This window comes from Cornus florida, unplaced genomic scaffold (genome assembly GCF_030987335.1).
Source record: "Cornus florida cultivar Cherokee Brave unplaced genomic scaffold, ASM3098733v1 CherokeeBrave_3.0.0_Hap2_Chr01, whole genome shotgun sequence".
NCBI classification, from domain to species: domain Eukaryota; kingdom Viridiplantae; phylum Streptophyta; class Magnoliopsida; order Cornales; family Cornaceae; genus Cornus; species Cornus florida.
The window spans coordinates 88,681,172-88,701,501 of NW_026775571.1; the positions used below are offsets into that span (position 1 = coordinate 88,681,172).

The 20,330-nt window shown below is 34.9% G+C and overlaps 3 protein-coding genes across 5 annotated transcripts; 2 read left to right on the forward strand and 1 right to left on the reverse strand.

The window, feature by feature from the left end:
- Window positions 1-519: 519 nt before the first annotated feature.
- LOC132305143 (triose phosphate/phosphate translocator, chloroplastic) lies at window positions 520-4,856 on the forward strand. 2 transcript variants are annotated; one of them, XM_059802825.1, is made up of 12 exons: window positions 520-915; window positions 1,010-1,084; window positions 1,252-1,317; window positions 1,853-1,931; window positions 2,179-2,299; window positions 2,431-2,526; window positions 2,792-2,904; window positions 2,992-3,069; window positions 3,292-3,408; window positions 3,860-3,959; window positions 4,060-4,160; window positions 4,514-4,856. In XM_059802825.1, the coding sequence occupies exons 1-12, from the start codon at window positions 644-646 to the stop codon at window positions 4,529-4,531; spliced, it is 1,236 nt and encodes a 411-aa protein (XP_059658808.1). In that variant the 5' UTR covers window positions 520-643; the 3' UTR covers window positions 4,532-4,856. The 2 variants fall into 2 exon arrangements, with proteins under 2 accessions (XP_059658808.1, XP_059658812.1); XM_059802829.1 differs by having other exon boundaries at window positions 781-920.
- Window positions 4,857-6,820: 1,964 nt separating this feature from the next.
- Window positions 6,821-9,235, reverse strand: LOC132305154 (uncharacterized). Its single transcript, XM_059802837.1, has 3 exons — window positions 8,896-9,235; window positions 8,121-8,533; window positions 6,821-7,474 (listed from the first exon to the last, which is right to left on the reverse strand). Exons 1-3 carry the CDS (start codon window positions 9,058-9,060, stop codon window positions 7,036-7,038), a joined length of 1,017 nt encoding a protein of 338 aa, XP_059658820.1. The 5' UTR covers window positions 9,061-9,235; the 3' UTR covers window positions 6,821-7,035.
- Window positions 9,236-10,811: 1,576 nt separating this feature from the next.
- LOC132305163 (uncharacterized) lies at window positions 10,812-20,059 on the forward strand. Of its 2 annotated transcripts, XM_059802843.1 has the most exons (9): window positions 10,813-11,048; window positions 11,833-11,960; window positions 14,448-14,495; window positions 14,585-14,698; window positions 16,061-16,129; window positions 16,207-16,263; window positions 16,491-16,646; window positions 19,498-19,578; window positions 19,689-20,059. In XM_059802843.1, exons 1-9 carry the CDS (start codon window positions 10,889-10,891, stop codon window positions 19,752-19,754), a joined length of 879 nt encoding a protein of 292 aa, XP_059658826.1. In that variant the 5' UTR covers window positions 10,813-10,888; the 3' UTR covers window positions 19,755-20,059. The 2 variants fall into 2 exon arrangements, with proteins under 2 accessions (XP_059658830.1, XP_059658826.1); XM_059802847.1 differs by lacking the exon at window positions 14,448-14,495 and having other exon boundaries at window positions 10,812-11,048.
- Window positions 20,060-20,330: the final 271 nt, after the last annotated feature.

The window sequence follows — 20,330 nt, forward strand, 5'->3', positions numbered from 1 at the left end:
AAACTATATCTAATAAAAGAATATGTGTGTATATATATAAATCCAGACTAAGCGGACTTAAAATCTCTTTTCAAACTTACTCCTACCTTATTAGGATCATTCCAAACTCACCGGTCATCACTAACAAAGCCGAGCATATATCCAATAAGAATGTATCATTAAATAACCTCAATTTATTAAATAATTCGAGTTCATTAATATTTGGTGGGTCAATTCAATTTAGACTTTTTTATTAAAAAAATTATGTATATATTACAAAGAAATCTCAATAATAATACTACATGTATTTAACCGGTCCTCTTGGTGAACCATTTAATAATATCTGCTAAATATCTAATTATTTCTTCTTCTTTCTTCTTTATGGAAATTACTGGAAATTATTGTTTTCTATTTCTAGTACTCCGACAAAAATTACGTCTAACAAAAATTATGTTTCTAATTTTCTCTATCATGGACCATGGCCCGCGATGCAGGGTATGAGTATGATAAAAGTTTTAAAAACGGTTAGTCTCGTCACCTCACGACCACTCATCGGCGCATGATAATTCAATAACTCGCTCTATCCTTCACGAGTAAGAAGAGCTCAGTCCAGCTAACCATATCACAGTTTTTACTCTCTCTCTACTTTCTCTCTCTAACAATAATGGAGTCTCGAGTGCTCTCCGGCACCACCACCATCTCCGGAATCCCCCAGCTGAGAAAGCCAGCGCGGCTCACCACAGTTCACTTCGCGACCGCCCGACCGATCGGAGCCGTCGGAGACGGCGGCAACCTCTTATGGGGAAGGCAGCTCCGGCCGGCTATAATCCTTGAATCCTCACCGTTAAACACTGGCTTTCCGGCGAATAAGCGCGAGATTCTCCGGCCAAGCCTCGCCACCGCGTCATCACCGGCCGAGGGAGGCGATTCCGCCGGGTGAGGTCCGTTTCCTCTGTTATGATCCGATAACCCGAAACTTTCCGGATCCCGAACTAATTATTGCTTCTTTCCTGACCCGATGTTTTCGCAGGGATGCTAAGATCGCTCCGGTGGGGTTCATCGAGAAGTACCCGGCGCTTGTCACTGGTTTTTTCTTCTTCATGTGGTAGGTCACGTGCGTCCTCTAAACTGCGCCGCGGTTGCGCATGTTAGAAACCCGGAACTTACCCAACTTTCAATGGTCAAGAGAGGGAAAAAAAAAAAAAAAAAATTATGGTCAAGAGAGTCTTGTCTTACTGGTATTAAAGTTACTAATATAACCTCATCTTGCAGGTACTTTCTTAATGTCATTTTCAACATCCTCAACAAGAAGATCTACAATTACTTCCCCTATCCTTAGTAAGTATTATTTTACTAATTACTTACTTAAATCTCATTTAGTGAATCAAAATTTATGAAAATTCATATACAAATCATGTCATGTATATTAAAATTTTAATATTAGACATTAATACTTTTGTTAATTGTTAATGGACCTTTTATATTAGTAATTATATTTTAATGTTAAGAAACCATCATTCATGACATTTATATATATATATATTTTTTTGTTGCTTGTGAGATCACTAAATTTACGATTTTCAAATCTAAGAAGTTCATTAGGTGCTTCCAAACATAGCATGTATGTCAGTGAGAACTCATAAATCATTTTATATGTACCAAATAACAAAATTTTCACCACCAAAAATTATATCCTAGTATAGTGAGTCCTTCGAACAACTTATTTACTATTGAAGACAAATCAGCTAAATATTAATTTTGTTTTCCATTAAGTACTAGATAATGTTGGGACATATTCTTTTTGTTTTCCAATGACAAAAGTACTAAAGAATAAAAATCAAATTTAATTGTTGTGACGAATTTTTGTACGCAGCTTTGTGTCGGTTATCCATTTGGGAGTGGGGGTGGTGTACTGTTTGGTGAGCTGGGCTGTGGGCCTTCCAAAACGCGCTGTAAGTGAAAAATCTAGTATATATAATTCAGATATAATAATATTCAAAATTAGAAAGTGTAGTGATATCACTGTATCTAAAGTTCAATTTGATAAATTAATCGCATTTCTTCAAAATCTTACCAATTTTCATCTGGAGATAAAATTATTAGATAGAAGACTCATAGTATATGATAAAAATTGATGTTGCAAAAACATAATTGTTGCCACAATGAGATGTGAGACATGTGAATGGTGGTTCTGTGAAGCCTATGGACGCAAACCTCCTGAAGCTGCTCATCCCTGTCGCTGTGTGTCATGCACTCGGCCATGTGACCAGCAATGTCTCGTTTGCAGCAGTTGCAGTCTCATTCACCCACACCATCAAAGGTGAAATTCAATGTCCATGCTAACATACAGAAGTATTTTATCTTTTTACTTCACTATATTACCAAAGATTATTTCTTCAAGCGCTTAAAACCATGAAATCTCTCACTCATAGTGGTCTTGTTTTGAATCAGCCCTCGAACCGTTCTTCAATGCTGCTGCTTCTCAATTCATTCTTGGACAACAACTGCCCATCACTTTGTGGCTGTCACTTTTACCTGTTGTCTTAGGTAAGCTCTTTTCTCTGGTTGTCAAGCTCTTTTCTCTGGTTGTCAATATTTTTGATGTTTAAGGTTGTCAATATGGACTAATTTGGCGTTCAAACTACACTTACCTATTTAGCTTAATCTGTTAACAGATTCAGTTTAAACTAATTAAAACCGTAAATTATGCAAAAAATATCTTTGAACTCTGTCCTGATGAATACGGGAAAATGTACCTGAACTATTATGACATTACCATATTAGGCTTGACTTAACAACTAACTGGATGCAGGTGTGTCAATGGCATCATTGACTGAACTGTCCTTCAACTGGACCGGTTTCATCAGTGCTATGATTTCCAACATCTCCTTCACTTACAGGAGTATATATTCAAAGAAAGCTATGGTGAATTTACGCTTCTTTTAAATGTGATAAAGTTAAAATTTATCTTGCATTCTCTTTTTCTACTTACCAACTCTTGTTTTGTTGCAGACCGATATGGATAGCACTAATCTCTATGCCTACATTTCCATAATCGCGTTCATTGTCTGTATTCCACCTGCCCTCATTGTAAGTAATACTGTGCTTAGCGAATGAGTAGAGCTGCTTGATTTTTGTGAATAATTCTGTCACGAGGGTGTGAGATCACACCCTCGGTTGTTGGATTGTGTGCACACCCCTTGCAAAATCCAATGGCGAAGATCATGAGCTCACATTAGAGTACCCTTGTGATAATTTTTTCCTTTTTTAATTAATAAATTTTGTATTCAATTTTTCATTTTTATCATTCAGTTGGAGGGACCTAAACTTATGAAGCATGGGTTTAGTGATGCAATTACTAAAGTGGGTACAACAAAGTTCGTCACAGATCTCTTTTGGGTGGGAATGTTTTACCATCTCTACAATCAGGTATTTTCGTTTGGTTTAACTGTAACATATCATTTTATATTAAATTAGTGCTAATCTTCCCCTTCCCTCATCCTCCCAGCTCCCTAATTCTAGAAGTTTATCCTTCTTGCAGCTACTAAATTAACCGTTACATAATTTCTCCCTACCGGATCTTTAGCTAGAGTAAAAATATTTTCGGATCCGGAACCCCTCCTGTGAAGAGAATCCTCTGCTTTCGTCTGCTGTAGTTTGCTAATGAAAAGCACTAGGATCAATACAATAAAATTATTACATAAGCGATATAATGTAATTATTGCATAAGTAATCTAAATAGCACGACAGTCTCCGAGTTCAACAATCTTGATGTCATTTTCGCCAATAAGCGAATTACTAGTTCCATATAACTATTTGATAAGGTGTAGCATTGTTCTAAATTGAGATGATGAAGTATTTTTGGTTTTTGGCTTTTCAGTTAGCGACCAACACCCTTGAGAGGGTGGCACCTCTCACGCACGCAGTTGGGAATGTATTGAAGCGTGTATTTGTGATTGGCTTCTCAATCGTCATCTTTGGTAAAAATATTTATTTTTTATTTATCTTGATCGTATCTTTGGATTCCTTTTACCAAAAATATTCATAATCAAAAGATATCTAACAATTCAACCTTTACAGGTAACCGGATTTCAACACAAACCGCCATTGGAACATGCATCGCGATTGCTGGAGTTGCAATATACTCATTCATCAAGGCCAAGATGGAAGAAGAGAAACGGGTGAGTCCAATTCGAAATATACCTGCTAATGCATTCATTTATAAATGGAAAACAAAGGTGGCTATGTAGATTTAAGCTCTCGGTTCATTTTGTGTCTTATTTGCAGCTCTAACAACATGCCCAACAATTTAAACATTCAATAGTCCATTACATTTTGCACAGCATTAAAATAAGTGATTTTAGGCTTCATTTTGTAACAATTAAAATGAATTATTTGTTAGCCTAATTAGGTTCATTTTAGGATACAAGAGTACATACATTATTTAGATGAATCAGCAATGAAGCTGCAGCATTTCATTAATATGAGCTTTTTTTTTCAAATTTTTTTCTTTTTCTTTTCTCCCTTTTTGCAGGGATTGAAATCAGCATGAGGAAAGAAGATGCATGGACATGGAAGGAATCTTTGGTGTGTAGACCCAAATGTTTTTCGTTTCCGTGACTGAAATGACAAATCGTGAATTTCTCTATCGTTATGAAGTTATTTTCTCGATCAATTTTCTTTAATTCAAAGTACAAACAATTGCTAATTTGCAATCATACATGTTGACTGCAATAATGCATTGCTTCTGTCTTCTCTCATAAAACTGTCTTTCATTATTGACGCTCTGAAGGGAGTTGAAAGAACTTGCGAGGATGGAATATGTGAATAGTACATTATTATGAGCGCGCATTGTGGAGTAGAAATTTCTTCTTGTATTTTCAGTTCTTCATTTATTTAATTTTTAAGAGGTGTGTGTGAATTCATGCTTCTTCAGCGAGAGTATAGTATGAAATATTTTCAAAAATGTTAGGAGTTATTCTCTGTATGAAGTAGATGTAAATAAGATTTGAGATTTTAACAACAGATAAAGCCATTTTAGAGAGTGCTTTAAGTAAGATCACTAACTGTAACTCTACACTGGCTTCAAGCGACTATAAAACTAGATTGTGATGATCTTTTTACTGATAAATGTTGTTCATTAGTTGGATTTTTCTTTCATAAAATGAAATTTTTATCTTGAAATTTTGAAAAATATTTTGATTAATTGTTAGATGGCCTGTATAAATAATGCATGCCAATGTTTTGCCATGTTCCTCTGGTTTGTCACCATCCTTGTAGTTCTTGATGATCATCTTATCTTCTATATTTCTATGAAGTTTGTATCAGACTAGATGAAAAACAGGATTTTAATAGGAATTTTTATATTTTCTGGACATGAAATATATCCATCCTGGACAAGTTTGTATCATGCAACTGATGATGAACATTTTAAACAGTAAATCTCACTTGTAATAGTTATTTATACATGTGAGGGGTAGGCTCCTCAAACTGTGAACCCTATGAAACAAAGAAAAGAAAATGTATCCATGCATCCAGGATCTGTTGGTAGTTTGGATGAAACAGCTTGATAGCCCTATTTTGCTCCACAATAGTTCCCAACTTCCTAGGTTCATGTGAGTCACTGAAGCTGCAAGTTGAGTGCAAGAAAAAAGTCCTTGGCTGAGTCCAAGCTTCCCCATGGGAACTTAACAAAGAATACTGCTGTTTTTTTTTTTTTTTTTAATTTGAGTTTGACAATTTGAGGGCGAGCCTGGAAGCAACCGCAATGGTGAGGTTGTTCTATTATGACTTGTAAGCCACAACGAAACGGAGAGAGACAGTTCTATTATGGCTTGGAGGTCACAGGTTTGAAATAAGAAAACAGCTTTTCCGAATTGAAGGTTAGGATGTATATGTACTCAGATTGTGACGTAGCTTCCAATTGAAGAACAGGGATTATTGGGAATTTTTTTTTATATAGCTTCCAATTGAAGAACAGGAATTATTGGGATTTTATATATATATATATATATTGGGAATGAGTACTAATATATAAATTTGGAGGGAAATGTAGTAAAAAGGGATGGAATTTGGACAAAGGAACAGACTGCAGCACCTTGTGAAGATTATGATTTATGGACTTCTAAATTTAGATGGGATAAGAAGGTTTCATTCTTCTACAATAAACTTGGTATGGTTATTCTAAGATGCTGCTCAGCTTCATTGAATGCTGGTCTGTTGTAGCTGGGGAGCAGCAGCACAGCTCTTTACTTTTCCAACCTAATCTAGAGAAGTTAGGCTCAGTTGTAAAATTTTTAAAAAATATATATTTTTATTTTTTGATGTTTGGTTGTCGTAAAATATTTACGAAAAAAAAAAAATATTAAAATTTAACAAAAATAACTTATACATAAATTTTCGGCAAGTTATTTTATATATCCCGCCCGATGGACTCAACCTCAACCTCGACATAAACCTTTATCAAATACCGATAAAGTAAAAATAAAAGAATATTTTACCTGAAAATATATATATATATATATATATATATATATATTTTAGGTCGAAACAAACAAGCCACAATATGAGAGGAAAAAGCATTGCTAAGTGAATTTTCATGAACAATTCATTATCACTACTACTACAAGAACTAGTATACTTAGACACCATGTAGTCATGTACAAGCACAAAGAAGACAAATTGACAGACTGTTCTGTATATTTCACAATTTGATAGATTGTCCAAAAACACTTCAAATTTCGGTCCTAGAGCGAATCAATAATGTTGTCACTCGTCTACTCATACTTCGAGCACCATACGAGTATCACAATATATTAATCATGCTTACTCGGTACGAAAATTAACCGAATAAGATTTTATACATACAAATTTCAAATTTGATTTTATTCAACCTTTTTACATCTCGAGTAACTAAGGTTTGCTAATATTCATTTATTTCAATTACAAACATAAACACATTGAAAACACTACTAATCCATGAAGTAGCCAAGTAAAAGAAAATTTGTATACACAAGTCTTATGGTACAGCTCACTTACTATCCACCACAATCGGAATCATGAAGGCAGGAGTTTCTTGATTCCAGGCTTCTGCTCAGCTGTCAATCTTGTTGGGAATTTAATGTTGAACTTGATTCGCAGATTGCCCTTCTTCAAGGGATCTTTCGGCATTGGCATCCCCTCTTTCGGTACGATCTCTTCATAATTCGGGTGAATCACATTGTTTATGGGGATGGTTAGGTTTCTTCCATCTAGGGTTGTGATATGGACTGTGCAACCCGTTAATGCTTCAGCAAGTGATATCTTCTGGGTGACAACCAGATCATTACCTTCCCTCGTGAAGACAATGTGTGGTTTCTCATCAATCACAAAAACAAGATCGGCAGGAATAACATTTGGTTGCTCATTCCCTTTCTCAGGGAAGGTGATTTTAGTTCCCTTTTTCCAGCCAGGCTTTATATCAATTGTTAGAATCTCCTGTACCGGCAAGGTTTTCCTGTGCAACAACAAAACATTACAATGTCAGTTAACTTGAGCACGAAACTACTTGTTTGTTCAGGAGCATCTACAAGACATTAGTAGAGTTGATTTTTAGAGTTTCCCATCTATAAAATATTGAATGGTTGGTATATATATTTGTAGGTTGGTATATATATTTGTAGATTGTAGAAACTTCTATAAGATTAGAGAATCATGTATACTTGTAATTTGTAAATATCTAGATGTTTGTGGAAAAATTCCAGTGAGGTTATACTCTTATAGGATGTCTATATATAGGATGAGAGTTTCATTCATAACCAGTATATGAGAAGTTGCAAGATTAAGTGAAACAACTAGAAAGCAAATGATTAAGTTTATGTGAATGTGCAATCCAAGTGACATTGTAAAATGCTATAACAATAGATATCGAGCAACACCAAATCATGTAAAATTAAGAAAAGTTAGATCATTATTTCAATTTAAAACGAAATCAATTTCGATAATTTACTTCACAAGTTAAAAGTGATTAATACCAATAATTTACCTCAAGAAAACGAATTCAACATATAATATAGAAATTTCATCAAACTAACAATTCAATACTTAACAAAAATTGTACTAAATATGTAGGTAAAGTCACAGTTAATATAACAATAACATACCCACTTGCATCAGCAATTTCCCTTGAGATCTTCATCTTCTTTGTAGTCCCCTTGTAGAGCTCTTCAAGGCTACAAGGCAGAGAAATTTCGATTGGAGATGCCTTTGGAGGAGCCGAACTCATCGGTCTACCATCTCCAAATGAACTAAACATATCATCTCCAAACATTCCACCAGAGAAAATTGAACTTCCCCTCATGCCGCCGCCACCACCCATCCCTCCAAATGGGCTCGAGAAGCCGAAAAATTCAGAAAAAATGTCATTGGCGTTTCTGGGATTGAATCTGAACACATTTGGTCCATCCCCTGTTTGGAAAAAGGTTGCTCCACCAGCATCTGGTGGTGGCACTTGGCCTTTTAGCCCTTCTTCACCATATTGGTCATACACTGCTCTCTTCTGGGGATCACTTAAAACCTAGAAAAAAATCATATAAACACACCAATTCTAAGATACATGTAATCCTTAATTCACATAAACAATATGCGTCAAAGGTGAGACACTGACAGAGTTTGAAAATGTGAAAACAATGTCTAATTATATAAGAGACCTATACCAAAACCAAATATGATATTTTGAAATGTGGCAATTCTATAAATACACAAGAATGCTTAACTGGAGATAACTGGATGGTTCAATTAAAATTGAAGAACAATTTACAATATCTGATCTTTTTGTAGTTAGAAATTCACAGAACACCAGTCTTTCAGGAATATACACACACACAAACATATATATATATACACATACATATATACAGAAAGTGGGGCTATAAATACCTCATATGCTTCAGAGATCTGTTTGAATTTTGCCTCAGCTTCTTTATTGTTGTTGGGATTCTTATCTGGGTGCCACTTCATGGCTAGCTTTCTGTAGGCTTTCTTTAAATCTTCATCTTTCGCATTCTTGTCCACATTTAATATTTTGTAGTAATCCACACCCATCTTCTCTGATCTCTGCTTCTTCTCCCTTACTCTTCTTCTTGCACTTCGATTATATAAAAATATATATATATATATATATGTTGTTCGATTATATATGTATATGTGCTTGATCGCGGTAGATTGAATGATATATTTTTGAGTATGAGAGGACAAAGCAGCGAGAGATATGTCTCGAAACAGGGGAAGGACGAGAAGGGTGTGGAAGTTTCCAGATTTATGCGGGCCCACTTACGGGTCAACCCGTTTCTTTTTGGACCACTACCAATGAGTTGAAAATCGGGTCATGCTTCAAAAACTCTCTTCTTCTTTTTTTCTGTTTTTTGCTTGGTAAACATTCTACTCAAATTTACTTTTCCTTCTATATAAATTTCACCATTAGAATTTATAATAGAAGCATTTCTCCTTAGTTACGGGATACTTTGGCAGTCAATTCAGTTTAGACCTAAACCTTATGCCAGTGTATGATTAGCTGACCCGTACTTATTAAAAGGGAGGTATTCATTTACAACCTAACAATTAAACACCACTAAAATAATTAGTATTTGATTTTTATGATATTATGCATGCGCAAGAAGAATTATTTATTAATAAAAAATATATATATTTCTACCACCATTAAATATGATAAGTGAGATTTGATTTATTATAAATAAAGTACACATATTCTTTGGCCTAATTTAGGAATTCTATTGGCCTGATAGCATTTGTAACGAGTCTTACCCTACTCAAATATAATATTGTTCGCTTTTGACTCCCTCAGACCAGAGACTTTCCAGAGGGTCACCTATCCTGGTACTACTCCAGGTTAAGCAGGCTTAACTCTGGAGTTTTGGTTGGTTCACAACCATCACGGCTTAAAAATGTGTTGTGTCATAAAAGAGTGTTGAATTTATATATAACACTTACCCATCTACAGTATATGAGATTGTTCACATGTATCTCGTTCAGTGTAGTAACCTACTAGTGCCACCTGCACATGCTTACACACACCAGCCCACATAGTCGCCACAAAAAATCTTTATTAAGGGGTTCCGAAATTGCATTTTTCTGTCTTATAAATGGCCTATTGATTATTTTAGAATTTTTGTTTGAGACCTAAACAAAGATTTTATATTCAGTAGTTTTTAGTAATTAGGTTATTATTTTATAACTTTTAGAGATAATTTATTTTTGGAGTTAATTTTTTGAGGTTTGTAGGTTTCCTTACAATGGTTTTTATTCTATTGTAAATATTCATCGCAGTTTTTTGTTACGTCCACATAGCTTATACATTATAGTTATTTAAATGTGATACAAGTGGTCATGTTTCACTAATATATTTTAGGAATTAGTGTGTTCGTTCCCTAACTTAGTGTAAAACAAATGGACAAATAAAATTGACACATTTGTTTGACTAAATAATATAAAAAAATTTCACAAAACAAAATGATAAAGTATTAGTTTGGTTTGTAATTATAAAAATGGTTTTCTATTCTTAGAAACTGAAAATATAAAACATACAAAAATCTTTATTTGGCTTAGTTTTTCAAAAAATTTAGTTATAGAAATATATGTTTTAAGAAAATTATAAAAAATTATTATCTAACAATAGTTTTATGTTATCTGAATTCTTAAAAATTATTTGCAAACGTACAAACCAAAAGCAAACCCTATATTTTTCTGAAAACAAAAGGGATAAAGTAAAACTGGAGAGTAATTTAACGAAGTCGTTTTACCGGACTATATTGTCAAAACGGAAATAAACAAGGTTCTTTCGTAAATTCAGAAACTTGTGATTTGAGTTACGTATGAAGGAGCAGAGGAGAGAAGACAAGCAGGACAGACAACAATGGAGGTCTCACTGGTTTTGCTTCCCGCCATATTGCTATCTCTTTGCTGTCCCTCCGATTCGAAGGTTCTGATTTCTCAGATCGGAAATCAAACGTCATGTGGAAACCACCGTTTGACCTGCGATTTGGAAGAGGCGAAGCTCAAGATCACTCGATTAGGTAATGATCTGTTCAATCATTACACAACACGTAAATTATATATACATGTATATACCTAAAATTTATATATGTATATGTATATGCGTATGCGAAAATGTGACTCAAATGTGTTAATTTTCAAGAGAACGAAAACGTGGTTGTGAAATTTGATTGTAGCCTCTCAAATTTATGGGACAAATTCATTGTTGTCATGGAGTGATTTCAATCTTAATCGAAAATCAAGTTCACGCATCTTCTTTTTCAGAATATTTGCCTACATGCAACACATGAATTCGTGACTGAAGGACGAGGTAGTGGCTTTTTTGGGTGTACAAAGGACAAAGAATTTTTTTTCTTAAATGATAAGCAACTAATAACTTTCCGCATATTCTACATTTTAATTTATGGTTTCAAATTTGGTATGTACAGCATTACTTTGATTTCAAATGGTAATTCTTAATTGATCTTGATCGAGGTAAATGGACCTACAGGCTACACAGAGTGGAATGACGAATCCGGATCCTCAAATAGTTGAGAAAACTCTTTGTTAAGTTGAGTTGAATTTAGTTTGATTTAAGAAATTATAAATGCTTAATCAATGTTGATTTCCAGTTTCAGTTTATGAAAGCACTTAGTATAAAATATTGAGCTAAGTGTTTCTAAATATTGTTGTGAATCAAATGGAGCAGATCTATCTACATAATATATATTTGTGTGTGTGTGTGTGTAAAGGATTAAACTTGTCTACTTTGAAGAAGGTTATTCTTGTGGTATGTTAATTTTATGGTGATATGTTTGAATGCAGAATCCATCCTTGGAGAAACTATCCAAGACTTAAATGCTAAAAGTCTCCGTCTCAAAGAAACTGAGAGGCTAATTGAGGAGATGAGCCATGAGATTGATCATCTGCAATCTGCCTTGTTCACTTTAAAGGTTTGGCTTCCAGTACATGTATGCTAATATAAGTGTATCGTATACCAGATGATATATGAGTTTCCATATTGGGCAATTGCATCTATCTTTTTCGAAGAAAAAAAATTGTTCTGGAACTTGTTTATATTCCTGTATAATGTACGCTGATGGTCAATCGCACTATGAAACCATCATGTCTCTAGCCATGAAATACTAATTATATTTTACTTCTTGGTATTATTCATTTCTAAGATTAGTTTTCGGTTCTAGATAATAGCTCCTCCATTTTTATATGCCAAGGGTCAGGTTAAGCTCTTTTACAATTTACCGCCTCTTTCTAATGTTTGCATTCCCTTGCCGAAGAAAGAAATTTTAGGGTTATCAGGTAAAGATGATATGGTATCACTTTTACCTGTTTTATTTTTCTTTTTTTAATTTATTTTTTATAAGTAGCAAGAAATCTATTAGAGCAAAAAGAGGGAATGTAAGGTGAAAAGAGGAACGACAGTTTGTATGTAGTAGTTTATTCTCAAGTTGGATAAGGACAAGGATTTAAATTATTATTTTTTTGATAAGTGCATTCTTGGGGATTTGTAAGAAAGTTGAGTTGAAGTGTAAAAATGAGGCATTGTTTAATAACTTCCCATAATATGGTAAACATGAGGAATTGTTTAATAACTTCCCTTAATATGATAGTCGTTGCATAATTACTTAAGAGTTATTTTTTATAAAACAAATTTATATTAAAATAATCATATATTTAGGCTTATATTTTAATTCAAAGATTCAAGCTCTTGCACGATCAACTTTGGCTCTCTCCTCCTCTTCTTATTTTCTTTCTTCAGAAACCCTTGATACTTCTTTTTTTTCTTTCACAACAATATTTTTCGTCGTTTCGATGAATTTCTTCTCTTCTATGTATTCTTACCTTTATTTTTAACTAACCCTTAATTCTTTTTCTAACAACACCCTAATCCTCCTTTTGTCTTTCTTCCTTTTTCCCCACAAAACTCAAATTTTTTTTTTTTTTTTTTCATTAGTAGGTTGATAAAAGATACTATTACTCTTAATTTCTTTTTCTTTTTTTTTTCTTATAAGTACTATTACTCTTAATTTCTTAAAGTATAACATCATATATATATATATATTTATTATTCGCTGTGTCCCTTCCGTATCCGTGTCCTAATTTTTTAGGATTTGCCGTGTCGTGGTGTCCGTGTCCCTATCTATTTCCGTGCTTCTTAGTTTATATGCTTCCTAAAAATTATCTTCCCTTGGTTCTAATTTAGCATCCATCTGTCTCTGAAGTTGTGTAAATCTATATGTTTTTTTTTTTTTTTTTTTTCATTCATCCATTAGATGAAGCAGAACTAAACATTGATGTATTCTTCTACGCATGAAGTACCTATGTCTGATATTACATTACATGGGCATGGATATGGAATATGCATTTTGACATGCCTACTTTAACATGCACTACGAGGGTGTCTAGTTGTTACTTAACTTACTATACAACTTCGCATTAAATTTTCCCATAATGTTCCTTTGTTACATGTCCGTTTGAAAATGAGAAGTGTGCATACAAAACAATACAACAACAAAAATCAAGCCTTTTCCCAACTACTTGAGGTCAGCTACATGAATTCTTTGTTTCCATTCCACTCTATTTAGGGTCATAGCCTTAGTCAATCCACATGCTATCATATCCTTCCTTACTAACTCTACCCATGTTAACTTTGGTCTCCCTCTTCGCCTAGTATTATCCTTAATGTGGACTATGACACTTTTCCTAACCAGAGGATTTAAAGGTCTTACTTTGCACATTTGCAAACCATCTTAACCGATTTTCTCTTATTTTATCTCCAATTTGTACTACTCCAACCATCTCCCGAATGCGTTCATTTCTAATTCTATCCTTTCTAGTCTTGCCACACATCCATCTCAACATTAGCATTTTTGCCACTCACTTTATGCATGTTGTTACCTAGCTGCCCAAAATTATGTGCCATAAAGCATGGCTTGTCTAATAGTCGTTCAATAGAATTTCCCTTTTAATCGTAAGGGGATACGCCTATCACACAATATACTAGATGCACTCCTCCATTTACCCCATCCTACCTTGATTTTATGATTAACATCCTCTCCAATTTCTCCTTCATTATGAATAATTGAGCCTAAGTAGCAAAAATGTTTACTTTTTTGTACCTCTTGATTCTCAATCCTCACTACATCCTCCTTTGTATTTCTAGATTTACTAAAGTTACACATTTTGACCTCCCTTTGGGAGGTAAGAGGCTGATACCACTAGGCCACTGGCCCCGTTGGTTAAAAAAAAAAGTTACACATTTTGAAAATCTAGCCACGTCCCTTTGTCTTTTATAAGTAGACAAGACAGGTAGACATGTATCTAAGTCCTTGTAACAAAGACAATAATGCTCTTAAAAGGAAAAAGTATATGCATGTCGTGTTAGACTTATGAAATGTAGCATGATTTTATGTCTGCTCCAGGGTGACTATTCATATGCGGATGAAAGGCTTAATCTGCTACAAGAAGAGGTTTGGTACTGTTCTGTTTAATTTGCATGCTCACGTTACTTGCAGTTGACTGGTCACCTTATTTAAAAAGTAGACATGGGGGTGTTTAGGTGCGACGGCTTTGGGCTGCTTCCAGAAAGAACAACTTTGAGCTTCATAATTTAGAGTTAAAAGCACAAGATGCTGAGAACAGATTGGAAATGGTGACTTCAAAAGTTGAAAAGGTGAGTATTCTGATTCATTCATTCGTCTTTGTTTGCAGATGAATTAGTTCATAACAGTAGCAATTAATTTTTCTAATTATTATATTGATGTTTTAATATGTGGAGAATATAGGTTTTGGTATGAATTAAAACTAATCTTTGCATTTTCTTAGCCATTTATTTTCTATTACTTCCTTTAGTATGCCTTGAGTGTTCTTCCTAATATAATTAATAATAGAGAAGTAATGAACTGTCTTGTTTAATCAAATACATTAGAGAGGAAACACGAGGTAGTTATGACTTTGATATGGTCGGTAATCTTCTTATCAGAAGTCTCTTTTCCTTTTATACTTTTCAATCTGCATCTAGGATTGTTTGTAACAAGCCTTGGGTCAAGTTGGGCCAATATATTGATTGTAAATTAGCTCGGAACTACTTTAAGGGTCTGAAATTGTAGCATATTGAAAGAAATAAGACAGATGAAAATGAAAATGATCATTGAGAAGTTACTTAATGGTTAATGATTGTTATTTGTCCTCATTCATCTTCAATACTTTGTGTCCCATATGCATGACTAAATTTCATGAATTGTTAAAAGTTTTCTTTGTCAATTCTGCTAATAACCCACAGAAAGAAACATGTACTCATTTTACAAATTTCTACTTCAGAGAGAGAGGAAGGGAGCTACATATTATTATAGAAAGATAAATAAATATGCTAAAACAGCCTTCTAAAAGAGTAGGCTTGAAGATGAATTGCATGTGCACTTCAGAAACAAAGTGGTGTACTTTGCTTTGGATAACTAATATATATTGTTGGTGCTTGAATAAATCATTTTTGGCTATAGTTATTATATATAGCTTCTAATACATACATTTGTGTGTGCGGTGAGAGAGAGCGGGATCATTACTTGGTTCAATGGGAAAAAGCTCGGGTTGAGAAGCAATGGGATGCGAGTTCAGGCATGAGAGACACCACTTCTGCAAATTAATGCCAAAGGTTAGGTCTATCATTAGCCTTCTCCTCCCACCAACTTGTATAGCTGGGACAAACACTTGACTTTTAAGGAAGAGACAAACAGAGAGAGAGAGAAGAAGCAAAGGCAGGACTCTTTGAAGATACATTTTTTTTATATCTTTTTAACATGTTATTCATTTGTATTCTATATGGGATTTGATTCTTTAACTTTTTAATTAGAAAACCAGTTGTAAAGTCATATGACTATCCTAAAGCCTGCAATTTCAGGCATCAATACTTCAGTTAGAAAATTGTGCATTGGCATCTGTGTGGGTTACTGTTCCTGAGACGTGAATTTTCTACAAGTAATTGAGAAAATTTCATGCTCATTGTGTTAAATTATTATTTTTATCTTTTTGGGTGCAGATGGCTGACATTGTAACTGAACAGTGGATTCAAATTCAGCACCTTGAGCAGGCTCTTCAAATCTCAAAAGTATTTTCTTTGATAATAACCCTTGTTTATATGCCAAATCTGTGCAAGGAAATGAGGATGAATTTTATTTTTTTCAGATGAGATCATGGAAGGTTAGAAGACAAGTAAGCTCCGGAAGATGCATGTTCTTGAAGGTAGTAATGCAAATACATTTATATTTGACACACTTTATCTATTCTTCTTGGTTACTCAAATTCACAAATTTCATAAAAGATTGTTGAAATTTAAATCCATAAAACTGTTGTCATCTACCACTAGCAATGGATTATCAAGCATTAAGAGCTGAAAAGTTCCTCATTGTTGTTATATTTTCTTTTACATTTCTGTTTTAACCAATTCTAATGTTTTATGTGGCTCATAGTTCATTAAAACCCCTTTTGGAAATCTTTATCAAAAGTTAAGAGAGATGCTGGATCCATTTTTATTTGACAAAGGATCTGCTTTTGGATCCTACTTGTGTCAAGGTTTTCATCACTTACCAAGAATCTTGTCAGCAGCAAAGAAGTATCATCACGAGGTATATGTTCTAGTTTTGGCTAATTAACATAATTTCTCCAATGGTATATAATGATTATGCAATAATATGTGATATTTAGAGTTACATCTGCTTTAATGTTTCACGCTTCTTCAACATCTCTCCCTTTATTTTTCCTGGAAACTGAAGCAATTTGTATATATAAATGAGTATGTACAGTGAGAAAAAGGCCCAAGAAAGCCCAAAAGGCATACAAGATAAGAGTGAAAAGAAAACAACCTTACAAGCCCAAGACTAAACCATAAGCCCAGTCATTCAGTAGTTCAAAATAAGCCCCACCCAAGCAGGCAACAAATTGTTAGCGGTTAGGAATCAATTACCCATTAAGGTTTCTTCAATCCGGTGATCTCTGTATCGCAATGGAGGCAATCGCCTCAGTTATCAATTTCAGGACGACGAGGAGGAGATCTCAAGCAAGGAGGAAGTAAATCCCAGTCCTGAATGAGCCGTCTTGCAGTGAGATTGTCTCTCAATTGGAGAGATAAAAGCTTCCCTTTGACATCATCAATGATTCAGTGGAGGATGTGAGATTGAGTTGATACAGTTCCTCAAAAGATCCTAGAATTACGCTGAGCCCAGATATGATATATTGTAGCTTGGAAGGAGATTTTCGCAGCAAGAAACTGGTTTCCATTACTCCAGTTGAGAGGGCAAAGGTTTGGGATATGGGGGTAGGTGACACTTTTTGTTCAGAGTAGGAAGTCTGTTATGTACTGCCAACCAGGTGATGAAACAATGTTTGGGAATTGATGGTTGACTCCATACGATCTTGGACCAGATAACAGGAGTGGATGGTGGAAAAAAGAAAGGAATGATATGCTTAAGGAAAAACACACCATTAGATGAGGGAGTCCATAGTACAATGTCATCAACCGAGGGGTTTGGTGGTGGAAGAGACAATAAGTATGGGATGAGGTTAAAATACTTTGCCGGAAATGACCACGAGTTTACCTGTGATGAAGTGATCGAGGGTAGCAAATTGGTCAATTTGGGGGGGGGGGGGGGGGGGTTGTGGGTCTGTGAAACAGAGGGCATGCTTGGCACCAGTTGTCATACCAAAAATGGGTAAGTTTTTCATTTCCAACTCTGTGCTTTATTAGATTTGCAACATGTCTATGCTGTAGAATCTTCCGCCAACGGCCCAACACCATGAGCACTTTTGTGGAATTTTAGTAGACCATAGGCTTCTATTCTTAATTAAGTAGGTGTGAACCCACTTAGACCAAAGACTTCGGGGGCTGTTGACTTTGAGTTGCCAAAGGAACTTATAGATTGATGCTCTGTTAGACGACTCAATATCAGGCAGCCAAGGCTTCTTTCAGCTTTGGGCCTGCAGACCCTAGCCCATGCAACCTTAGCTCCACCTCTTTTCAAATCAGTACCTGACCATAGGAAGGACCTTAAGATTGGATTAATTTGAATGATTACCTGCTTGGGAAGGATAAAATGCCTTTCCCAGTAGTGTTGAATGTTGCAGAGGATGATTTTGATGAGGAGCAATCTACCTGTATAAGAAAGTTTTCTACTTGTCGAGTGCTGGATTCTTGAGGTGATTTTGTTGACAACAACGCTGCAGTCTGTAGCTCTAAGTCAGGTAGAAATAAGTGGCACACCAAGATGTCTTATAGGAAGATAGCCAGCGTTAATTCCCAGAAGATTAAGGATACTAGCTTGTATGTGAGGATCAGTATTGGAGAAGAAGATTGAGCTCTTGTCCTTGTTAATCATAAGACCAGAGAGATCAGAGAATAGGTCAACTGCATGTTTAAGGGTCGAAACAAATTGTAAGTCAACATGAAAGAAGATAATAAAATCGTCAGCAAAGGAAAGGTGGGTAATGGAAAGTTTTTTGCATCTCCAATGAAATTTAAAGGGTTTAGATGAGATGGTATGGGATACAACTGAATTGAAGACCTCCATGGCTATGACTAATAGAAAGGAATATACAGGATTACCTTGTCTCAAGCCTTTTACACCTTAGAAATAACCATGAAGCTCTCCATTCAAAGAGATGGAGAATGATGGGGAGGTTAAGCATACTGGGTCCAAGAAATGAATGGAGGTGGAAAGCCAAAAAGAGTTGGTGATTCAAGCATGAATGGCCATCCAATAATTTGCTTGGAAAGTATGAATTTAGCGACAACTTTCAAAAGTACAATCTTTGATTTTGGGACACGGGTAACGGTATCTACCTACTTTTTTAAGTCACAAGGTTTGGAAGAAACTGCAACTGTTATGTGAACCCTTGTCTGTATTTTACCTCTTGCAGTGGACTTTCGGACCATGATTATCTATAAATTGACAGTGTGAAAGGTGCTCCTTATCAAATCACTTCAGCTCCTCAGTGGCTTCTTCAATCCAGTTTCATGCAAATCTACGTAACCCTTTTGGGATTATTTTGAAAATTTATACCAACGTATCAAGACATAACTGTCCTTTCACTTGACTCCATTTTCCCAGATAAACATAAAGCATTGGAATGAAAGCACAATCACTTACTGGAAGCATGCAGCAGAACCTTACATTAGAATTAATGTTGTGTTCAATCAAGGAACCAATAGTAGTTCTGCTCTTCAGCCGGTTTGAATTTGTAGACAATTTCGGGGGAGCTGTTTGTAGATAGCAAGTTAATTACACGGGCACTCTATGGGCCTTTTAGTAATTCCTTGCTTGTGAAGAGATGTGTGTCCTCTGTCTTTAGCAATTTGTATTCACCTTTCTATTTTATATCATTGAATAATTTGAGCATGTGTTGAAAACCACCCAATTATTGATAATAGTTAGACAAATCTTACTACTGTAGTAGCTAATTTTGATTCACTTTTCCATTTAGTTGCAAGGTATTGTTAAGCAGGAAATGGGAAAAAATGAATTTACTGCAGCTTTTGCTAACAAGGAAGTCGTATTTTTTGTGGTAATCCATTATTCTTCCTTTTAATGAATTTTATGCAAGTGTATACTATATATACAATCGTGCATTCCGGTGGAACCGGCACCATTCTAATTTGAATTTGCACATTCCAGGTTTCTGCTCTGATTACCTTTCCAATAATTGGTGCTTGGATGTTACTCTCTTCACTATTCGGCTAGCTGGGGATAATCTTTCATGGCGAAGGTGCAGCTTTTGGCCTCGGTAATTGTTGGACATAAAATGACTGACACGTATAGGATAACCTTACATCAGCTCCATAATTAGAGTTAAATTGGCATATCATCTTGTATATAAGTTTAATAAACATCTAAACATGTACGTTTATCTTCATTTGTAATGCTTATAACCATACCCACTGATCCATATTCAATTTTGCAATTAACTTGCAATCATTACAATTTGTATTAAAAGTACATCCAATACAATGCATCTATGAGTAAATTCTGTACTATTTTTCCTTTCATGTATTGCTGCCTAAAGAGTTTTTAATTGAATGCTTCATGAATTGCTGCTTGTGCTTTTGATTAGCTGTTTCTTTGATAGTGAACTAGAAGATGTAATTTGTAATTTGCACTGAACTATATTCCTATGTTCTGTCATTTGCTTCATCCACAATTACAATGGATGCTTATTCCAAAATTCTGGGACTACTGAGACAAACGTTTGAGGGACAGAGGTCGGGGCGGGTTCATCACTAAATCCGCCCCGCCTCTTACCCGCTTCGGATTTTCAAT

Coding starts and splice junctions, on each gene's coding strand:
- LOC132305143 (XM_059802825.1), top strand. CDS start 644: ATGGAGTCTCGAGTGCTCTCCGGCACCACCACCATCTCCGGAATCCCC. Junction 2,300..2,430: donor ATTCACCCACACCATCAAAG/GTGAAATTCAAT, acceptor GTTTTGAATCAG/CCCTCGAACCGTTCTTCAAT. Junction 3,070..3,291: donor GTATTCCACCTGCCCTCATT/GTAAGTAATACT, acceptor TTTATCATTCAG/TTGGAGGGACCTAAACTTAT.
- LOC132305154 (XM_059802837.1), bottom strand. CDS start 9,060: ATGGGTGTGGATTACTACAAAATATTAAATGTGGACAAGAATGCGAAA. Junction 8,534..8,895: donor AGATCTCTGAAGCATATGAG/GTATTTATAGCC, acceptor ATTTTTTTCTAG/GTTTTAAGTGATCCCCAGAA. Junction 7,475..8,120: donor GAAATTGCTGATGCAAGTGG/GTATGTTATTGT, acceptor GTTGTTGCACAG/GAAAACCTTGCCGGTACAGG.
- LOC132305163 (XM_059802843.1), top strand. CDS start 10,889: ATGGAGGTCTCACTGGTTTTGCTTCCCGCCATATTGCTATCTCTTTGC. Junction 14,699..16,060: donor TGACTTCAAAAGTTGAAAAG/GTGAGTATTCTG, acceptor TTTTGGGTGCAG/ATGGCTGACATTGTAACTGA. Junction 19,579..19,688: donor AGGAAGTCGTATTTTTTGTG/GTAATCCATTAT, acceptor TGCACATTCCAG/GTTTCTGCTCTGATTACCTT.